General features: G+C 44.3%; 4 protein-coding genes across 4 annotated transcripts; 2 read left to right on the top strand and 2 right to left on the bottom strand.

Moving 5' to 3' along the window:
* Window positions 1–5,880: 5,880 nt before the first annotated feature.
* GL218_00026 (uncharacterized protein) lies at window positions 5,881–6,781 on the bottom strand (the record flags this gene model as incomplete). The annotated part of the gene is made up of 2 exons (XM_033576434.1): window positions 5,881–6,356; window positions 6,448–6,781. 2 exons carry the CDS (start codon window positions 6,779–6,781, stop codon window positions 5,881–5,883), a joined length of 810 nt encoding a protein of 269 aa, XP_033442233.1.
* A 4,797-nt stretch (window positions 6,782–11,578) lies between these two features.
* GL218_00025 (uncharacterized protein) lies at window positions 11,579–14,164 on the top strand (the record flags this gene model as incomplete). The annotated part of the gene is made up of 1 exon (XM_033576433.1): window positions 11,579–14,164. The coding sequence occupies one exon, from the start codon at window positions 11,579–11,581 to the stop codon at window positions 14,162–14,164; it is 2,586 nt and encodes an 861-aa protein (XP_033442357.1).
* Window positions 14,165–16,255: 2,091 nt separating this feature from the next.
* Window positions 16,256–16,757, top strand: GL218_00024 (putative ribosomal protein ymr-31 protein; the record flags this gene model as incomplete). Its single annotated transcript, XM_033576432.1, has 2 exons — window positions 16,256–16,343; window positions 16,441–16,757. 2 exons carry the CDS (start codon window positions 16,256–16,258, stop codon window positions 16,755–16,757), a joined length of 405 nt encoding a protein of 134 aa, XP_033442235.1.
* An 817-nt stretch (window positions 16,758–17,574) lies between these two features.
* On the bottom strand, window positions 17,575–19,406 carry GL218_00023 (Bifunctional polynucleotide phosphatase/kinase; the record flags this gene model as incomplete). Its single annotated transcript, XM_033576431.1, has 6 exons — window positions 17,575–17,742; window positions 17,849–17,991; window positions 18,096–18,799; window positions 18,856–18,971; window positions 19,061–19,242; window positions 19,310–19,406. 6 exons carry the CDS (start codon window positions 19,404–19,406, stop codon window positions 17,575–17,577), a joined length of 1,410 nt encoding a protein of 469 aa, XP_033442237.1.
* Window positions 19,407–23,120: the final 3,714 nt, after the last annotated feature.

The raw sequence follows: 23,120 nt of genomic DNA, 5'->3' as shown, positions 1-23,120 counted from the left end.
CCAGGTAAAATTTAATAAAGTGCCAACCCATCCACTTTCCACGTGACATAAGCCACCAAAGCCACAACGCCATAATGAAAATGGCCCGTTCACTTGACCAGTACAGGGTAATTTTTTACCACTTTTTATATATTATTATTAATAACTTTATGAAATTCCATCCAAATATTTTACAAAATATACCATTATTTAAATTAAAAAATAATAAAAATTAAAATTCAGGTTGCACGTGACTACGACTAAAATTGATCCCAATGCGGCTAAAAATAATCTTTTTATTTTTTAATATATTTTTAATATAATAATAATATTTTTAAATAACTTTATATATATAATATTTAAAATTTATAAATTTAATAAAAAAATAAATAAAATTTTTATAATTTATTTCGTAAATTTATATTTATTTTTATATTTTATGTAAAATATTAAATAACATATTAAATTTTCATTTTAATTTTATTTAAACTTAATAATAAATTACGTAATCTTTTACTTTAATTAATAAATATTTTTATATAATCTTTTTATATTTATTCGTAAAGTTATTTATATATATAACTAAAATCTAATAAATATTTTTTTATTTCATTATTTCATTATGGCGTTGTGGCTTTGTATGGCTTATGTCACGTGGAAAGTGGATGGGTTGGCACTTTATTAAATTTTACCTGGCACTTTAACGTTACTGCTTTACAACTATTATTGATCGACAGTTCCCACAGTTTAAAATATCGTCAACCTGATCGACAGCACTAAATACGTGACTTAATAACGTAGCGGTGATTATTAATACTCCTAGATGAAACTAATAATCTTTAAAGAATGGATACATAGAGGTAGTAATAATGCCATCATCTTAAGTGTTGTCGTTCCGTACCTACTTTATGTTCTTCTTACTATTTGCCAATGGATAGAAAGGTCCGTGACTACGATGAGGGGTATCGCCCGCCCCCTAGAAGGATTTATTTCTTTCGTCTACCATCGAACGATATAGATTGGTTGGGGAAATGCACGATTTGATGAATGCGGCGCGGTGACGTCTCTTGATCGGGATCAGAAACCCCTCAGCAAAATAAATAGAAACGGCTAGGGCTGGAAGAAAGCCGTTATTACACCAGGTTAACCTAGGTGTTTAGCGAATTTCCTCGTATTCCCGATTTCTAAACCATGTAAATTAGCATCAACCATCAATACCATGCCACAATCCCATGGTCATTTTTGGATTAGCTAGAGCAGTAAGCACATAATGTTGTGTAAACCAAGCATTTCAAGGGGCAACGGTTCTCCAAAAGCTGAGAAAGTCGACGCCATTATTTTACAAGTAAAACACGTATCCGTTCTCCGAGAAGCTGATTTCATACAGCCGGTAAGCCTGACAACGATCATCACGCTGTAACATATTCTCCAAGATGGGCTGCATCGATTGCAGTCTGGACCATAAAGGCGGCACGCAGAAAGCCACTGTATTACCACGACGCTATATTATTCGTGGTAGGGATACTAGGAGGTCCGATACTACACGTGCTCTATCCGTAAGCCAGCCATCGCAAGATCGACGAGTTACGAAAAAGGCCATTCTTCAAAGTCCCTATTTCCCCACACCCACACCCACACCTACACACCCTTTTCCCCAGACTCTCTGCTCTTTCGAAAGCCACGCATTGGAGAAAATATATGCAGGGTTTGTGCGACTCCTACCGTCAGGGCCCCAGTTACTGTAGTCTATGGGTAGTAATAGGCATAAAGACAATGGGATTTTTGTTATTAGTTGTTAACCATCCCCGCGCCGCCCGCCACCTAATGTGGTCGTGAATGATACCCCTCACTTCGGACCTACAACCCTGAGGCCTGTAACCTGCGACCTGCAACCTGCGACCTGCTACATATTGTCGTACCGCAGCAGGATGTTCTTCCTCTGAGAGAAGAGTCTACTTCAAATCTTCGATTTACGCGCGCATCTATGGATCCACGTTGGATCGACAACTGCTACTCAACCTCAAGAATCGGCGATTGCAATGCAGTAACAAGAGTGAGTGACTCGGTAAGTGAGTCTAAAGAGCATTGCTTCGAATCTGTTCTTTGATATCCAATTACCAATATCTACCTGTTCTGGTGGATATAGAGCGATCTTCATTGGCATTTTCCACAAAACATACCTCATATGGTAATAAAGACGGGACAAGGTTCAGGGATCTAATAATTATAATGACGCTACGACGTAGTAGGTATGTGTTAACTCCTGAGCACATTATTTTCCGCCACAAGCGACAATTACGACTGTTGTGATGGACATTTTGGCGTTCAAGAAAAGAAACGGGAAGAGAGATATGAAAAAAACATAGGTGTAAGATAGATTTATCTACAGTAAGATAATATTGTATCATGGAGGACTTTACACCTCTAAATAGTACCCAGGCATACCGAAAATGAGGCATAAGAGTCAACTAACGCCAGGTAAGCCACATAGGAATATATTAAGAAAGGGAAGTACCCCATAACAGGAACATTTTCTTAGCATGGGGGGCTCAGTCCAGCAGATGGATTGGTGACTGGTGAGAGTGCCTTGCAGAAACCTGGGGTAATGGATCCCGTACAGCATCAACTCATCCCGCTCGTCCCGGATAACTCGAAGAGTCCTCTTCTATTCGACTAGGATAAACCCGAGTTCTTCCCAGATACGACTCGTCGAGTTCCTATGAGTCCCGAGGTCCTATTCAAACATATAGTCGAATGTATTTATAAACCTACTTACATATAGTCTTAATTAGGAAGATGCTTATTTCCCGAGCAATACCAAGTAGGCAAGCAGCCTTGTGCGGCACAGTGTAAACATTAATTTCTTTATTATATCCCTCTCTATAATATGTATCCCGTCTCGGCGGTGTACGGTACGGTATTGTCGATGGCCTAAATCCTGATATTACTTGCATCAAGTCCTTGCAACTGATGCGGTTGTTGGCCATGTATAGTATTGCACCTCGTTCCCGACGCTCGACCCCTCCCAGGGTCTTGCCGACGAAAAAAAAATGATCTATCACTTTCTATCACCTGCTGTTGTATGTATGCCAACCCAAGGTAACAAGTCCAAAGATAGCTTAGCTGTCTAGGGTTATTGCAGAAGGAATCCATCAAACAGCTGCATTATTATGTTGGGAATTGTATATAGATCTGCGTCTTAGTAGCCTGATCATCGTCAGACCGCGCGTTGAAGATCTGACAGCCGCAGATAAGTCTCAGTTTAAGCTGCAAATATGCGGTAGCAATAGAACCAGTAGAACGTAGCACAAATGCCCTTCAACGTTTATCGATTTTTAGGACGAGGGTGGTGGTACGGAGAATAATCCTGCGCCGCTCTAACGCAGCCAGCCTTCCGCCTCAACTCAGGACAAATCGGGCATAGAAATGAGCCGCGCAGACTCTCTCGTCACATCTAGTGAAGTTCGTGGAACATACCGCATAGACTTTTAGTTCCAGAGGCAATATCTTGCGACTTTCCACCAAAAATTAGGCACATCCTGCTCCGTGCGCCAACTTATTCGAGCCTGACCAAGAATGAGGCACTCGGTATACTACACTAGCTTCAGTTAACCTTCTTGGCCAGGTAAGGGAAGGGATCGTCGTTTCAAATCCAGATTTGATACCTAGTCCTCTCGAGTAATGCTCGCTTGTCGGAGTACACTCCATGCTACCTACGCCTATTAATCAAATGGTCAAAAAGTGGTTAAAATTAACATAATAGTTTGTAAGCTCAACAGACCCTAGTTTGCGCTCAGTTCGGCGCCAAAAGACAAGTGTCTTTCGGCCGAGTGAGTAATTGGAGCATTGCGTGGTCAGAGCTCCATAATCGTCACCGCTGTCATACTACTAATCGTTCGTTACGATACGAAAAAAATTAAATATTTATTATACTGAGGTGTACCAATGCTACCTAAGGTATTGATTTACGATCCTGTTGAGGTCCTTACTTTAATTAAGCTGTATGTACTTGTCTAATATATGTACCTACGTAGAAGAGAGTTTCATCCTCTACTGACCACCTCTTAAGTTAGTATACACTAGGTACGGATTAGATGTATGTATGTATGAATAAGAACATCTTTACGTTGATTGGCCTATGTATTTACCCTCCCCCTAGTCTCTACTCTGCCCTATGTTGCCACACCTTCAAACTAGTCACAGCCACAATCCTCGCTGTCTACCATCTATGTATGTAGGTAGGTAGGTAGTGTCTAGTGTCTAGTGTCTAGGATAGTTATGCTCTAAATTCTTTTATTCTCCACCTATTTTTATCATCTTGGTCGTCGTTTAGAGTTACGTATGAAGTCGCCTCTTACTTAGTGTCAAAACAGCTTATCGCCCAATAGGGTCTCTTCCGCGTTCTTTTCTATATTACCTCTTAACTATAGTATGTAGTTAAAAACCTCAGGGTTTATGGGTTCCATATATTTTGATAAGCTGGGATTAATAATGACGGAATGCTAGACTGATGCAAAAGGGGGGCCAATCCGATCTACCTAGTCGGCATATCTCATCTCACAGATGCAAGCCACCTTCTTACAGCCCCTCCAGTGCCCTCTAGTTTGAAGATAATGACGAAAGGCAAATTATTACGATGCCTCTACCTACCCATGTATATATGTATGTATGTATGTATGCACCCGAATACCTTCTGAAACTTAACGACATACTCTCACATCGCATTAAGCCCATCAGACCCTCCTTTTCCTTTCACTTAGAAACATCGTAGTGATCATCAGACAGCCCAGAGTAGTTCTCTCTCTATGATTTAGGCTAGTTGCAAACATGTGATGTGCCAAGTCTTGATCTTAGATCCTGACAGGTCGAATTGGTCGCCCATTTCTAAGCGATACGAGCCACACAATTCACGCCAAGACACATTTCCTTGGTCTTTGAATTTATCTTCTCATTCGGTGTCTCACCTAAGGTATGGCTAGGATGACACCGAGTTATTTCTCTCTCCACCACCAGCCGCAATCGCAACCATAACCACAACCTCACTAGATGAAGATAGTCCTCTACCCCAGGCAGCTAACATATAGTTGTTTATGCAAAAAGCCTCTTCTACAATAGGTTAAGCTGTCCCTGCTTGCCGGACCTAGCACCCTCGCCATGCCATGGCTGTCTTAAATTTCCTATGACTTGCTGCCGTCGCGTTCGGTTAGCGCGTCCTCGCTTAGATCTCTGCTACACACCTCTTCACCGAGTGAGGCGAATGCTATTTTCTCAAATGTGGTATGGTTCATAGCATCTATTGGCTCTTCAACAACCGAGAGGATATTGTCGGGAGCTGGCAGACGCGAGATAAGGTCATGAAACCCGCCTATCTCCCCGGCTTGGGAGGGTGTTTCGATTGTTTAAGACACTCGAAACACCTAAAAACTTAACTTGAATGTACACCAGCGCGGATCTTCCGGGAAAAGACGGTGCGGCGAACGATATTCTACGTCTAGGTGCTTTCTTTGCTCTATAGTTTACCGATGTAGGGCACCATGAATAGGACCAGACTCCTCGCCACAGGCATCAAGCACAGTCGAAAAGACACGACTTCAACTGTTCATATCGTATTATAGTCGATAAGTAGTCGCCCTATCAGCACACCACTAACTTTCCCGGGATACCCCCGAATATTAACTACCTTTGTTGATATTCCGTATAATCCGCGACCCCTATGGCGATCGTATCAACCAAGTGTCTAATCGCAGGTAGGTAACCCCCCACGCAAGCATTACGCAACACCATCCTAGCTAGACGAGGCGACACGGTCCGCTATAGCCTGTCTCTCCGCATGTATATTTCCCACGCATTACCGTCGTATCGCTTATCCGATAGGCAGACGACCCCTCCCCCCGGCTCGGCTCAGTAGTAGTCCCTCCTAACGTAGTAATAATCACCAGCTAACTCCTCAGCATTCCTACGGCCCTGCGCCTGTAGTGCGTGCTTGACTCGGTTCGCCTCGATCCTCTCGGCCGCTGTCCTCCGGGCGCGCGCCCCGGCTTGCTCGATACGGCGCTGGACTTCTATCGGAGGGCCCGTTCCGGGAAGTAGACACTCGCGGGGCAGAGGACCAAGTTCTCTCCAGACGTCATAGTAGCGTAATGCTGCGTTGATGCCGCGCCACGCGAGCTCCGGGTCAGACGCGTGCTCGACGGCCATCATATCTGTGAAACCCTGCAGTGTAAGCATTGGCATTCCACCGTATGGAAGCTGTGGGCGTCCAGGGTTGCGCACAGCGACGCGGTGCTCAAAGGACCATGCTTCGCATGCAGCCTTCAGTTCGAAGTCTGCCAGGTCTTCTGGTTGGAACATGACATTCGGGGCTAGGTTTGATTTCCCTGATTTTCTTTTATTAATGTTTATCAAATATGACAAGCCTCTAGCTTATGGCAGGTATGTACTAAGCAGGGGAAGGATAAGGACACCTACAGACGTTGTCCCCCCCTAAAAATCCGTGCACATCCAAGAAGGCCGACAGAGTCTCGGGTGTGATAGTACCTGTACCTCTAGAGTCGAGACGGGCGAAGAAGGCAGCCAGTAGGGCCATCATTAGTGGTGTCGCCGTGCCGTCGAGATTGGATAATGGTCCCCATGTCATTGGCTGACGTATTGTATGCGGTCGTGGTGGTGGCGGTGGAACGTCAGGAACCTGTCGGAATTGTTGCTGTCCAGACGGGCTCGGCCGGGGAGGCAAAGAAGGGTTCACCGGACCCCGGAGCTCGTACCCGGATGGGCGTGGCGGGATAGGTGGTGGAGCATCCATGAAACCAGCAGGAAACCAGATTATAGTAGGTATTACAAACTCTCTTCTACAACATCACACATGTAAGGAATGGTCATACATTTTCCTTTATGCATTTCTTTTTCACTGCTATAGTTGCTATGCTTATCGTATTCGAGTATTCAGCCTTAGCCTACGCCCTAGCTGAACAGACTACACTCCAATTCTTCTCAGCCGCACAAAACGGCACAGCAAAAGTCGGTTAGTTTTTCCCTTTGAAGTTTGTATTAGATCAGTGTGACTTAAGTGTAGTTTAGCTAAGCCCAGACGAGTTACCGTGCGAATGGTTCATGATTTACCAAGTAATGTGAGCCAGTGCCGAGATGACGTTGGACCGGGTCTTGAGAATCTAGAGAGTCTAGAACGTGCAGTAAGCCGAGGGAGATCTCAGTCTCCAAGTACCTTTAGATGGGCTAGCTTGGCTGACGATGGCTGCATCCGGCGGCGTCTAGCCCCTGTCGTTCGGGTCGTTAGATCCTGTGCATCTGCAGCCACATTGGTGGTCTAGACCGCTCCGAAAAAGTTCGTGAGATGCATTGGACTCCCGGCAAACTACTGGACGCGGAAATTGAGGACAAAATAAGGAAAACTTTGGGGTAATGTTTAAGTTAAATCCATTCAAGATAGATGATGTCGTCGCCACCCTAGCTAGTCGGCTTGTAGAGAGTATCCCTGGCATAACGTCCCGCTGGAATAGATAATCATATTACCACACACTAGACCAAGAGTAGTTGACCCTTCATGCTAGTCTATCCACCCGTCTATATGAAGCAGTTCGAAAATTGACACGCACATTTGCATGCTGCGATGTGTCTCTGCATACATATCGTTACCAGATTGCTTTTACCCTTATATACCGGGAATTGCCGTTCAGAACTAGAGGGTCTAGCCAGATCTATGCATAACCGCATGAAGAAATTGCACGGACACAGATAGAAATTGAAGCACAGTAATCCACTCGTTCAGTACCTGGCTCACGATCTGATAAGTACTAGTCCTGAAACCCTTCATATTGTCATGCGAGACTAAAACAAGACGACATGGTATCGAACTTAGGTAGTTTAGCAAACAGCAACGTTAATCTAACGGGAACTGACCAGGTTTAGTGTCTTCCCGTCTAGACTTTCCATTAATTAGGAATGTCGGCAATGACTTAAACCCTGCTTTGGGCTTCTGACTTTATCAGGCCTCTTGCTTTCTATTGAGGCTCTCATGCACTGGCTCAAAAGGAGGTGTAAGCAAATAACTCCGCTGCCCGCCTTTGCATTACATATATGCCGTGTAACAAGTTCGGAGGCGAAAGGCTCGAATGTTAATGGCGACGATGCTGTATCAGGGTTCGGTAGGCCCCGCCAAGTGTTCATGGCCTGATAGACTCGGCACTTTCATAACTCGTGGTGTTGAGATTGCAAGTTGATCCATACGGTGATCAGAGGCGGCCCCATCTTCCGAATGCCCTGAGTTTACGAAGGGTCTATTGTATCCAACTTCTTTTCCTTTGAAGTAGCCCCATTAAACAATAGTTATTTTAATTATTTAAATAAAATTCAATTACTTTATATTTCAACTAGTAAGTCTTAACTATATTATTTATATGATAGTTAAAAACTGCTAACCAAGATTTGTTTTACTTATGGTTTTTCAGTCCGACCATAAGTGCATATTTATGAGGAATAAATCGTAGTTTAGATCCATCTAGTTATTTTTTAGTTCTCACTATAATCCTTGCATTTGGGCCAGTGTTAAATACCAGGCTCTTCGATACATGCCTTTGGCTTGCTCTTGGACATATCGGTGGATTTGCTCGAACAGTTTTCTGGCCATATCCCAGAGATACCAATGGATTTCCTCTATGGTCTCTACGGCTTAGAAAGAGCGTCCTGGTCCATAGGTCTCAGTCCGAATTTTACAATTCCCGGCTTAGCACTCCAAATTTTCGATGCTGAGAAGGCTCTAGCAACTATAGAGAATGAGACGGGATTATCGGTAGTCGTTGAGGGGGTTACGACTTCTTCCGATTGTGAGGAACCTGACATAAAAATGACACCGTCGCTATTGGATTATCAAATAAGCTATAAAGTCACATCCATAATTGTTAATACAACTATCAAAGGAGGAATTTATATAGGTACTAAAGTTTATGAAGATAAAGTCTTAATATATTATTGGGAAGACCTCACGACAGAAAATAACTCTTCTGTACCTCTCTTCTTGGCAGTGATTGTATCGTCCGAATGGCAACATGCCGATTATACATCTAGTTTCAATGTGAAGCCACTTGTGTTATGATGACATGGCCTCTCTGTCAGGATTCTATACGAGACATCTAGAACAAAAAACAGGTTTAGTATGTATAGACCTAGAACCTCGTAGATAGTTAGAGTTCCTTGCGGAACAACGAAGTTGTTTCCATGCTGTTTGGTTCCACCTCGTGACACTATCAGTCAGTTTATTGCCACCTACAAGGCCGGTGCCCTCTCAAACCAACCTCTAGAAAATGATAAAAACAGATCGGTTAGTGGTGAACTATTTGGATTTTTGTGGAGGGCTTACTCGAGCGGAAATTCTTCCAGAGTTGGCACACGAGAGCGAGATCAATGGAGCACGCAGCAAATCGGCTCAGGAGGGAGGATCACCACAGAAAGGGTCACCTCTAACATGAATGCGCTTTCCACCTATATACCTGCCGCAGCTGACTATGTTACTATTACTCCTTCCAGGTTGGTAATGAACCTTTACCATGATGCTATACTTTCAGTCTAAGACCTACTACAACCATCGGTTTTAGAGAAGGTTATGCGGTTATACCACACTCGGTATGGACCACTCATAGCTCATTATGATTTTCGAACTACTGTGACATGAACAAGTACGGGATCGCTTACTCAGATTCTTGGCCAAGTCAAAGTTCAAACCTCAATATGCTAGATGATAGTTGGCTTATTTGGCTTAGCGATCGTCCTTACATTGCCACTTTTCTCATGGGTTGCTCCAAAAGACGGGTTCGCACCCAGAGAGGCACGAACCCTCGCGGAGATAGCTGCTCTACTTTCAAAATCTACTAGTTTCCTTAACAGGCTTCGGGGATATAGTTCAACAAATATCACTATGATCTCAGCGGCATCTCAGGGGTCATATTCTGCCACCCCAGTCCATCGTCCTGATATGCCTTTATTTCCAGCTTATCAAATCCACGATGATAACCAAGAAATCACTTCCAGGGAAAGTGACTTAATTGAAGCTCGGCCTGGCACAAGAATATCCTGGTACTAGCCTCGGACCCTGTTTCCTATTTCACGCGGCATTTTCTTTGCTCTGGTCATTAGCTTCCTTACCACTCTCATCATATCATTATAAATATCTACTAGCTTATACGGACTTGGGACTGCGGCTAAAAATGACTTGCGTCATTGCTTCTGGACTCTAATACCATCCGCATGCTTTGTTGGATTGCCCCTTTACCTCGGACTGTGCGATTTCGGATTACGCAGCTTAGCACCATTCGTTGCCCTACGCGCAAAAGAGTTTTCCACTTCGAACAGCTTTCTTGTATCTTTCGCTAACGAATTAGGGATAAAAACCCTCTAGCGCCCTTTGAAAAATTGCCATCTTACTTTGCTCACTTCTAAAGCCATTGTTTTATTACGCACCCTCTTGCCTATATTTACCAAGTCTCTTTTCGGTCGAGACACGAGGGATGAAGAAGACAGTACAAGTTCAAGAGATTAAATGGGTTGAATCATCGGCTCCTGAATCCACGCCGTCTCAAAAAGGCATAAATTGTAGAGGCATCTGTACTAATAAGTAACATGTCTTATCCTCCTTGGACATATGAGAACCTAGTATTTCCTCGTATAAATCCAATCAATTCCCCTTCGCTTAACAACGACTCCATGACTGTTGCTGATATACAAGCAGTTGGAGCAGCATTGAAATATTCATTCTCACAGAGCACCAAATCTATTGAATTTGACATCGAAAGGGAACATATGAGTCGCCCTTCAATCTATTTGTATGTTCTGGAAATCCAGAAATATTTATAACAAGTGCAAATAACTTTTCCTATGAACATGGTAGTGAAAATAGACATATTATATATGTCTGAGGACTTTGTGCAGGACACCCGGGAAGCACGACTACATATACAGCATCTCTTGCTTGTTGTGAAACCATTGAGAAGGTCGATATTTCTATAGCTTCATTATGACGCACGGCGTGTGGTTTAGCACTCGGTTACAACATACGTACTAGTGTCTATACTTGGCCTTGTATTGATACTTGATGCATTTACGATATGGAAGTCAGAGAAGGAAGGCTATCGCTATGCCATTCCCAAGCCTCCCGGGAGTATTGCTGCCGTGGCTTGTCTGTTTGCCGACTCTATTTTTGCGTAACTTACCTGAGGATTCTCAATGGGCGACGGAGAAAAAGTTCAAAGGGTACTTTAGTAATAGAATGTTTCGTATGGGCTGGTTCCTACGAAGGAATAATAGATACCTCCTGTTACGATGAGGCCATAATTTGAGAAAGAGACCTGAGTCCGATGTGCACGGACGGCTAATCCGGACTTTGGTGGGTCCATCGGGTAGAGCTAAAACGGCCCGAGCCGATAGAACTGACATCACCGCTGCCCACTTTAGCTTTTTATATACATGTACCTAATGTACCTGTTGCCCTAGGTTATGTACTTAGGTACCTATATTAGGTATACTCTCCTACTCTTCCAACAAATCACGACAACCTTAGTTATATTCTCTTATAATACATATTTCTGTAAAAATGTCTCTCGCAAATCGAATGAAACAATATGAAACCGCATTCGACTTGACGCTACCTATCTCGTCTCCGATTGTTCTGCGCCTAGATGGCCACTGCTTCTCGCACCTCACGGCCCAGACATACTTTCGGCGACCCTTTGACCAGCGCATCCACGATGCCATGATTGCTACTTGCTCTGACTTTCTACTAAAATTCTTCCCCGATGCTACTGTCGCTTACACACAGTCTGACGAAATCACGCTGGTGATTCCGAGAGGTGATAAGCTCTTTACCCAGCCGGTGCAGAAGCTCGCATCTCTGGCCGCTGGTTATTGTAGCGTGCGATTTAATGCGCACCTTGCAGCTGCGTTAACCCCAGATCTCGGAGATCAACTTCAAGGTGGGGCCGAGCTCCTGCTTGGTACCGTATACTTTGACGCCCGGCTCTTTACTGTGCCGAGCATCGAGGAAGCCCTGAGCTACTTGCTTTGGCGATGCTCTGATTATGCAGTAACGAGCAGCATCAATGCGCTTGCGGGTACCTTATTTAGTGATAGCCAAATACACAATAGGACTTGCGAAGAGCTAGTAGAGATGATGCGTAAAGAGAAGAACGTCATCTACGAGGAAGTCGTACCGAGATGGGCAGTCGAGGGATGCCTTGTGAAGAGAGAGTTATATCACCATGAGCTCCCGGATACTCCAATAAGTCAGACGGGGAATACATCGGCGACGACTACTCGCACGAGTACAGAAGAGAGGGGCATCAAAGAGTTCACTACAGACAACCTCAAATTAATAACAGAAGGTTATTGGAATGATCTCGGCTCTTGTTCAGTTTCTAAGAGGGTAGTTCCTATTATCACTGATAACAGCTCTATTACCACTGCAAACGCAACTATATTCGGTCCCAACGTATACGTATTCGATCCGAAGATGCCTGCAGCTAGTATCCAGGATAAAGTAACAGACATCTTCAAGCAGATGGAAGCCAATGAATTTGGTACGGAGAGGTATGCTCTTCTTTTTAAGCCAGGGGTCTACAACATACTATTTGATATAGGTTTCTATACGCAGGTAGCTGGGCTTGGTAGGAATCCAGATGATGTGTTGATTGAAGGCGGTGCTAACGTGCCGGCCTACTGGATGCCGAACCGTAACGCTACGTGTAACTTTTGGCGAGCATTCGAGAATTTTTCTATTAACGCCTCGGCGGCCACTAATAACACTACGACGATTGCAGTGTCACAAGCTGCGCCGTTACGACGCATGCATGTGCGAAGCTCGAACGGTCTCTGGCTATTCCAAGTCGACCCGAGCACGGGAGCAGGAGGTTGGGCTTCCGGAGGGTTTATGGCCGATTCAGTAGTCGACTACCAGGTGCTTCCCGGCTCGCAACAGCAATGGCTATCACGCAATAATAAATACGGTAGCTGGGCTAACGCCGTGTGGAATATGGTATTCGTCGGCGACTCCAGTGCACCTAGCCAAGATAACTTCCCAACTTCCCCATATACTACCGTGGATCGGACTCCTATCATGAGAGAGAAGCCTTTCCTTTATATCACAGTTCAGGGTCAATATGAAGTTTTTGTGCCTGCATTACAGACCAACACGAAAGGGCCTAGCTGGACAGATGGGTCTTCAACGGCTGGCGTGTCTATCCCTATTGACCAATTCTACATTGCTCAACCCTCCACGTCCAGTGCGGCAAGTATCAACTCGGCATTAGATTCTGGGAAACACGTCATCTTCGCACCGGGCATCTACAAACTTGACCACGCCTTGCGAGTTTCCCGAGCGAACACCATTGTCCTTGGGCTGGGTTTACCCTCGCTTATTCCAACATGCGGTCAACCAGCTCTAGCCGTTGCCGATGTGGACGGTGTGACGCTCGCGGGTCTTATAATTGATGCGGGCGAGATTAGTTCACCAACTCTCGTCGAAGTCGGACCGTCGAATAGCTCAGCCGATCACGGGCCAAACCCGACGTTTCTCTATGACTTGACAATACGAACGGTCGGTCACACCAAAAACGAGGTTGGAATCACCATAAATAGCTGCAATGTAGTCGGTGACCAGCTTTGGCTGTGGCGGGCGGATCACGGTGACGGTGCGGCCTGGAACGTTAACCCTACGAACAACGGTGTGGTGATTAACGGCGACAACGTAACGATATATGGTTTATTTAACGAGCATCACAAGGAATTTCAGACAGTCTGGAACGGAAATAATGGCCGACTCTACTTTTACCAGTCTGAAATCCCTTATGACCCCCCTAACCAGGAGTCATGGATGAGCAAAGACGGGAAGGCCAACGGGTTCGCCTCGTATAAGGTCGCCGACGGTGTGACGAACCACGAAGCTTGGGGGTTGGGCATCTACTCGTATTTTCGGGACTCTCCTACGAAGTTGGAGAACGCTATTGAAGTTCCGGATACCGAGGGTGTCAAATTGCATCATATGACTATTGTGTGGTTAAATGGAGTGTCTGGTAGCGAGATTACTCACATCGTCAACGGGGTTGGTGGCCGCGTCTATGCAAACCAGCCGGAGTCTGCGATGCGCCAAACCCTGAATGAATTTTCGGGCGGCAGCAAGTCATAATCTGAACTTGGGACTTCAATAATATGTTTTCCAATAGTTTTATAAAGGCTCGTTCCAGGCTCGTCTCTACGGTATGATCCTATCTAATGATCTAATACTTGCTTGCAAGACCAAATCTACCTATGTTACATAGCTTATTGACAGCTGGGATTATGGGATAGGACTTGTTCATGGTTTAATCGCAGCTAAGTATTTCGTCAGCTTAGCTCTCGGTCACGTCAATCCTTAAGGGAGCATCGGGGAATTCAAGGTATGAAATCCTATATGAATATCTTATAAGAATATATTTAAGAATGCATGGTATGGCACGGCATGGCATGGTATGACATGACATGCAATATCTCTTCCCCCAGCGCTCAGCGTCCAGTCCGAGTGGGAGTTTGAGTGGGAAAGGGAGATATTACATAGATCATATGACACATGGTAAAGCCTGGATGTTTTCAATGGGACCATTTCGAAGTTTAGACGTTATCTCCGATGCTCTGACGGACGAATAGGAGGTACGAATGACATTGGTTCAAGCATCAAACCCCAGAACCCCCAATGCATACGTCTCTAGTGTGGACAGACATCCCCGCGGTCCCGGAGTTACCCACGAGGGTCTTGTGGTTCCTAGTCGTGCAGCTCATGTAAGGTTGGTTAGGATGTCGCATTTTCATGCACGTCGAAACGCGTGTGTATATTCTGTCAGCCTGTTATACATAAGTTATACCTAGAGGCTTAACTTCATATGGTTGATTTCTATGAATGATGGTCTTCGCTTTCGTGAAATATCAACTATGAACATTAAATCGACGAACGCGATAAGTTTGTATTCTGAGTAATTATCCATTACGTCACAAACTTTTAGAATCTACCTATATTTGGTGATAATATACGTATATGGAGGGGTCTGCGTTACGAACCCTAAGAGATCTGTGCCATCCTAGATAGATTGCGGCGGCGATGATGATGGCTTGTAATGATATAATCCCAGATTTGTAGGATTGTAAATTGTGTAAGTGACGTTGTTTGTACGACTTTTACTACACGTAAGGTAATCCTACAAAGCAGATATTATGAAAGACGAGAAAAATAAATAAAGGTAAATGGACTTACGATATTGGCATTGAGGACTTGGCGTCACGAACGAGTGGGATATGCAGTTAGGTACCTTAATACCTAATGCATGGAAAGATCTCGCCCCGAGATTAGGAATCAGAATAAAGAAAGAAAGGCGCTTCAAAAAGCTATTACCAATTAGATTTAGGCACAAAAACTATAAAAAAAAAATTTAAAAAAATAAAAGTCCGAAAATCGCTAGAGTTACCTGGCATATGAAGATCGGTCTCCACCGATAGCTCCGGAAGTGGTACGATAGCAGCATGATAATACTAACAATCACAGCGACTTGCAGCTTGCAGCTTGCTTACCCAACCTTCTTAGGCCTGTTGGGCTTATTAGGTAGTAGTTAGTTCCTTACCTAGGTACTAAATTAGGCAGTAAATCACTGATCTTCCAGGCACTTTAGCTTTAACGTCCCTCCCCGGTTTCCCCCATCTACATAGTGTTCCTTCCACAATCGGCGTTAGACAGCCGTTCGTCCTAAGCACACTACAGCACGCTAACACATTAGGCTCACCTAATCGGAGTGACTAGTCCTATTAACTATCCCATCCCACAATTTAAGTTCGACTTGGAACTCGGAAATATCAAGATTTGACTGATACTTTATTCCATTCTCTCCTCTTGCTCTTGCTCTTGCTCAATCTCTGATTAAAAACCATTCCTACATTCCCTATTAATAATAATATAAGCAGAGAAGAGGAAGTAAAAAAAACCAACAAAGAAGAAAGTTCATCCAACATCATCAATCTGAAAGTCTATTGTACTTCAATATCATCTATCATCCAGTTGATCTACTCAGCTTCTCCAACCTTCGCATTTTTCCCCAACAGAAAGTCCGAATTTCGCTAAGATAAAAAAAAACCATCTCTGTCGCGATTAATTCATAAAGCCGAGGCAAAGACATTCTTGTCATCATATTTCCCTCATTCAAGTCCGCCCACCCTAGAAAACAAACGTTCTATATTATTCTCATTCCCAATCGCAATGTATGCCACACGAGTTCTACGCCAAGCGGCAGCACACGCCGAGCGCACTCCCTTGATTCGCTTCATCGGCAAGCGATCTATCCCTGGTATGTTCTTTGAAATATTAAGAAGAGTTCAGGTTTAATCCTCCTCTCCTCAAACTTAATAGCTTACTCTCTTGCTAATACCAATTCCCTCTCGTAGAAAATGTAGACCACACCCCGCAACCGCACCCGGCCTCCCCTAGCGGCGCCCTCCCGTCTGGCTTCGGCAGCAGCGGCAACTCTCACACATCTTTCTCCTCGTACCGCGACCACGCTCAGCAGCACGGTCCTCTACGTAAGACCATTGGCGCTGCCGGTGGCATTGGCGCCCAGCCGGCTGCCCACCTCGGCCCCATTGAACCTCCGAAGGGTATTTACTTCGACCGCAACCAGCTACCCGAACGCTTCCGCCGCGTTCCCCTCACAGCAGCAGAGATTGAGGCCGTCGAGACAGGTGGCGCTGCTTTGTTCGGTTGAGGCCCCGCTCCGTCTTGGCGGGTATAAAATGCAACTGTACCCGTGCGAGTATGACAAAGATACGATGTTGTGAATTGACGACAGAGCAGAACGGCGGGCAGGCTGTATCGCTCGGTGCTGCTGATGATTTATAATTTGATGGTATTCGATGATGAACGACACGGAGAGCATCAAGTGATGACCTCCTAATAGGACGAACTGTTCAGGTGAATCAACTACACCGGGTATACGTCACCTATATGAAGGATCCCATATTCTATGTTACATATCTATGGCTTATGCGGGGGCGGAGAGGTTCAACTGAAATTAATTCCCAGCATTGGAGGTGCGTCAAAAGATTTACGTTTTTGTGCGGTCGCCATAAAGGGTTTTAGCATGAGTTTGGCGCTTCGGGTTTCATCGTACGGGGGGGTATGGAAGAATGAGGATGAGATGATAGCCGAGACGACGGTTGGCAAGAAATAGGGATACCCCGTGGTTGTGTGGAGGATAAAGTTGCCTTACTTTCCTTTGCTATGATGTGTACGATGTTGCTGAGACAAAATACAATACCTAGGATGATTATGTAAATTATAGCCCCAGCAGCTAGGTTGGAATGTAGATCACTTGTCTATGAAAAAATGGGTCGTTGGTATCGAAGACCGTGCTTGAATTATTATGTAGATTTCCACATCTATATACTCTAGAGCCTGTGGAAAGCCGATTATAAAACGTACCTATTACAAAAACATCCCTGAGCTTCGCTATACTCGTGTTATTCGTGTTGGCCAGACCTCCCCTTTATAAATATTTAAATCCAGGCAAAGGTATCTTAATCTCATCGCCAGTAACGCCCCCAAATAGCATATTCCTCTTTGGTGCCGCGGAACTTGAAATCAATCTCAACTACATCTTGAAACCCTTCCTTGGCTTTCGGTTCCTTGAAACGAGAGAAGTATCCATTGAATGCGAGGCCTGGAAGCGCCGTGCGGGCTTCTGGGTTCATCTGCGGTTATGATTTATTTAGTAACAATTTCTCTATGTACCATATAATATTCTTACAGCTGGGGGAGGAGTGAAGATGGATATTTTTCTATTTCGGGTGTACATACCGGCTTGTTGAGAGCCCGGACGACGTCGTTATGCTCGCACAGCGCCTTAGGCACTTTAAACCAGACGCAGCGAATAGGCATGCTATTTTTGCGCGCGAATTCGATCCATTCTTTTCTGCCGTCCGCGTCGGCGTTTGTGTTGTCTTTAGGCATTCTTCGTTAGAATACAATATTCTTAGGTTGTTTATAGTAGAAAATAGTTGGAGAGAGGATTGGTATGATATGCACAAAAAAACAAGTCACTTACCAATGACTATTGAGTTCCCTTCGCCCAGGAACTCTCCGGCGGCCTTGAAGCACTTGGCCCGGGTCTTCAGCGTATCCTGATTCACACGCTCATAGCCCAGCGGCTTCAAATTCCGCCAGTAGAATGTACTTTTGCCAGCGCCAGGCGGTCCACAGAACAGTACAATATCCTGTTTATTAGTCTTCTCGAACAAAACCTCACTGCTCTCATCTCTATTGCTATCTTCCGTCTCCGCCTCGGGATATGGGAAAGAGGCTAGGTCAAAGTCTCTCGCGAATTCCCGTGGTGGCTCACCAAGGAAGAACTCTTCAGGCGTCACGTAGGTAATGCCAACGTTATGCGCGAAGTTACGGTCCGAACAACTAAAATCCTTCGCAGCGGCCACGCCCTTTCCACCAGATTTCAGCTGCGCCGTCCGGCCACCTGCGTCGCCCACAAAAATGCTGCTCCCAAGGTCAATCTCGTCCTCGCATAGGCCGTAATCTCGACAAACTTCTGACCACATGCCAGTGCGTGGCTTGCGAAAGCTGTCGTAGCCGGTAGCAGCGTATACAGTAGTAGGCAAATCGAGTTGGGCAAGCACTGCGCTACACTTCTGCTTAAACTTGTCGACTTTGACCTTACTACCAGCCTTCGGAGCTTTAGACTTTGGATCCGGGTGCAACGTTAGCCCGCCTTGGTTGCTGAGAATCACCACTCGGCAGCTAGGACGTGTAAGCGTGATACGTCCAGCGAGATAATTACAACTGTAGTAACATACTCTTCTTCTGCGTATAGTTCTCGTAACCGGGACGGCACGCTAGGGTCCCACCATTTCCAATCGCTAGGATCGTCTGTAAATTTCTTGCCTGATACCGTGGTGATCAGGGTCGAATCCTGATTTAATCGTTAACCTTGAGCACGATTGCTATCCGTCGAAACCGGGCGGGCGAGAGCAGTTAGGAAGGAAGAGAGTTGATCTGTACCATATCGAACGCGACTATCTTCCTTCTCTTTCTTCGATCGGACTCTTCTATCTTCTCAGGCTCGTAACGACCAACAAGTAAAGTAGGCGGCGAATCACTACCGTCGGGAGCGCGCTCGGTCCAGGTCGTCCGGTCCTTTGGTTTCTGGGACGTCGGGGTGAAGAAACTAGCCACGGCATTCTCTAGTAGTATCATTACAATTAGCAAGGGATGTAATCAGTCGGGGAAGTTCATAGGCCACACACGAACTTGATATGTTACTTTGGGTTTTGCGCTTTAAGGGTGGAGGAGATATGGACTTCTCTAACCCTTTCCGCTTGGTTGTATTTGAATAAGATGACGCCATTTTTGGTGAAGTTGCTGTCTTGGGTACGAAGTAGAATATGTTTGAGCGTGTAAATGTGTGAAGAAGCGCGAACTTGGGGAAGTTGTAGATGATGTTGATATGGTTGACATGGTTGACATGGTATTTACATGGTGTACATGCAGGTACCGAGGTACCTAATAAACGGTTACCATAATACCTGCACTTAAGCCACATTATAGAATTACCTAAGGTACGAATCACGACCCGAAAATATTAAAAAGTTCCTTGATCAAAAACGCAGAGTTCTATAAGTGGATAAATTAAAAAGATGGTCTTCCACTTAAAGCATTATAAAGTTGATATTACAAATGTACCTACGTACCTACTTTTTACTTTCGCCTTTAATGTTACCGAAATACGGAAGTCGCCTTCAAAAGTTTTGTCCATACCAAATACCTGTCAGCCTTGGCCACAGCTGTCGAATAGTTGCTAAGTAGCTTGATCCATTTGGCACTTAAAAATCACGAAGTATATTGGAATTTACCATTTCTTATATAAATGACTATACAACCAAATATATTTTATAAAATATAGCTTTTAAATATATCGTAAATATAAAAGCTTAAATCTATTTCGGTATAAATTTTAATATTATATCTTATATATTTGAGGTTAAATAAACAGATGAAAATGAGGTATAAAAAGGAGTATATTTGGTATTACGGCCGACAGTTGTTGCCAAGACTTGCCAAGCTGATAAGGGCCGACCTATGGACAAAACTTTTGAAGGCGACTTCCGTAGATTAGGTACATGTACCTAGACACATGCACCTGCAAGTTATAGCAGGTCGGCAGGGTACCTACCGTTAGGTACCTACATAATACCAGACCATACCTTACCTAAATACCCAAATACCTAATATATATTGACCTAAGGTATGATGTAGTTTATGAAGCATACCTTATGTACTTTACCTTAGATATTGAAAATACATCTACCTACATACACCACTACCTACATACCATACCTCTATACTATACCCTATCGCGCCCTTTCCGTTACCCCTCCCCCCCCCCAATATCAACTATTACTATATATTATCACGACATCTCAATCTTATAGCCTCAACTATTTTCTTCTCCAGCGTCATGTTGTCGTTGTCGTTCTCGACTAACGAAATATGCAAGTTCATCAACCTCCCAGATCCAATTCGACACCTGATCTATCGCCACGTAGGTTTACCTACAAACACTTTTCTATATCTTGATATCCCCCGATCCAGCCGTAGTCCATATAGCGGAACACATCAGGATCTTGACGACGTCCTCAACCTCTTGCTCGTCTGTCGAGCTATTCATGTTGAAGTATCGTCGTATCTATACTCGGCCAATACCATAGTCACCCACAGCTTGGGTCCTCTTATAAGGCTTAACACATCTTCCCTCTCATATCTTACATCTCTTAAGATCCACCTTAATGTTGCCGGTACCAAGCATTGCGGACAGAGGTATTGGGGATATGATAGTGAAGGGCTGAGGGATAACGACCCTCTTATATCTCAGTGGAAGGCCGCTATCGACCATATTGCCCCTCATATTAAACCCCGGCAGTTGGAATTAGCACTCATTTGCGATTGCGAGCCTAGACGGGCGAATGCCGCAAACCTCGTACTGGCACCTCTTCGCCAACTGCCTATCTTGAGACGATGCCATATTCGGCTTGGGTGTAAACCTCACCGTCAACTTCGCCAACTAGCCTGGAGTGCTGCTGAACGAGCCGTTGGCCTAGCACCACCATCCACATTTCAATTTCTACGTCTTCCACCCGAGATACGCATCAGGATCCTAGAGTATACAGATCTTGTAACACCCTTCAATAAGATTCGATGGAATCCGGGAGCAGGATATCATACCTTCAGAGAGTGCGACTCTCGTAAGTACGGACCGCCGTATTGTCACCCAAATGACCACCGAGCTTGCATATCAAGCAAGGATGCTGGCAAGAGCTGCCTAACGTGTCCTCATGGAGATAGTAGGGTAAGATACGGGCCCGAATCGCATTGCTGGAGATGTTTCCACTACGCCTGCCAATTTTACGATTGCGAGAGGCGTGGCACGGCAGGCGATCAGACCTACACAGGGTGTTTCTGCTCCCGGCGCCACGCCGCGTATTCGCCTCTCTGTCGGTGCTGGGCTCCCCCTACTGCTTTCTTTCTCGTCAGCCGGGCTTTTCGAGAGGCTGCCGAAGCTGTTTTCTTTGCTCATAATCACTTTGTCGTCCGTACCTTTTGTTACTATAGTCGCCCGTCCTCCCTCGTAGGTAATACAACGCTACCCCCTAAACGATATCCTGGATGCGAATTCCTCAGTACCATACCCATAGAGGCGATACGACATCTGCGATCTCTGGAAATATTATTTGACGATCAGGGACGTTTGACCCGCTACTCTCCACCCCCGTTACGTTCTTTCGGCAGCATCAAGGATAGACTTAGCCTACAGTTTCTCCAGATTATTGCCCTGTTGCTACCCGCCAGGGGTAGAAAAATGGGCATCGTAGCTGCTGAGAAAGGTGTGGATTATGTGGGAGATCTAGCAGATAGATACATATGGCCTCTCAGTCGCGCCGATCTTGTTCCTAGGACTCAAACACTTGTCGTAGAGATCATCGACGTCGTCCCGGACATATTTTACTATTTAAGGTCGCCGTCAAATGAGTTTCCTATGCATATTCAAGGCCGCTTACTTTATTCGAATTCTCATACGGCTCGATTAATAACAGGTAACTTTACAGGTGGTACCGGGAACGAATTAGGAGATAGTACCTCTGGAATGCACGACCGTCAACTAGTAGAAGGTTTCTGCCTCTATGGTGACATAACTTATCCCGAGTTCGAATTTTAGTTTTAGTCATGGACTGTACCGAAGATCATGATAGGTCTATCTCCTATTCTTATAGAAGAGGGACTCACGGGAAACCACTTTGGATAGTGGGTATGGGATTCAAAGGTAAGTTATTACTAACAATGAACTGCATATATCTCTGTATTTTCACATTCTTCTATATTACTAGATAGTCACAAGAATCTAATCAAAGCAGAGTTACGACCCATGAAGAAAGAGACCACCATATGTTAAACCCATGCCTTCTAAGAAGCAACGACGATCGGCTTGTAGTATCTTTAATACTCTTCTAATTCCTATTGTATTTGGGGCAATAGACTTAGTATATTTGGCAGCTTTTATCGTCAGATCTAAAGCATCATATTCGGTCGAAACAACTAAGGTATGCGATACTAATCTAATAAACGAGGATTGGTTTATACGCAATTTGATCCAAAGGTATAAGTTAGTCTCATCTAAAATATGCAACCTTGGATATGTAAAAGGTTAATGGAATTTTAGCGTATTTATTACTCAAATAGGCTTATAAATTAAAACACCTTTACTAGGGCCACTTTAATAGGGGCCACCTTAAATTTTTAAACTTTTAAAATAAATATATTTATTTTAAATTAATAATATTTAATTAAATTAAATTTAATTAATTTATAATTTATTACGTTTTAATAATAATATAATTTTTTGTTATAAATTTAATTAATAAAATTTTATTTTTAAAATTAACGTTAAAATTATTAATTATAATGACTATTGCTATTGGTACACCCTCATTTTGCTATCGGGGCTTATTGGTACACCCAATACATTCAAATACATCCCACCCATTTTGAACTCCTACCAAATCAACCC

This window comes from Daldinia childiae (genome assembly GCF_008694065.1).
Source record: "Daldinia childiae strain JS-1345 chromosome Unknown Scaffold1, whole genome shotgun sequence".
NCBI classification, from domain to species: Eukaryota; Fungi; Ascomycota; class Sordariomycetes; order Xylariales; family Hypoxylaceae; genus Daldinia; species Daldinia childiae.
Note: the sequence above shows the minus strand (reverse complement) of the source record. Positions and strands in the feature narration are given on the sequence as shown.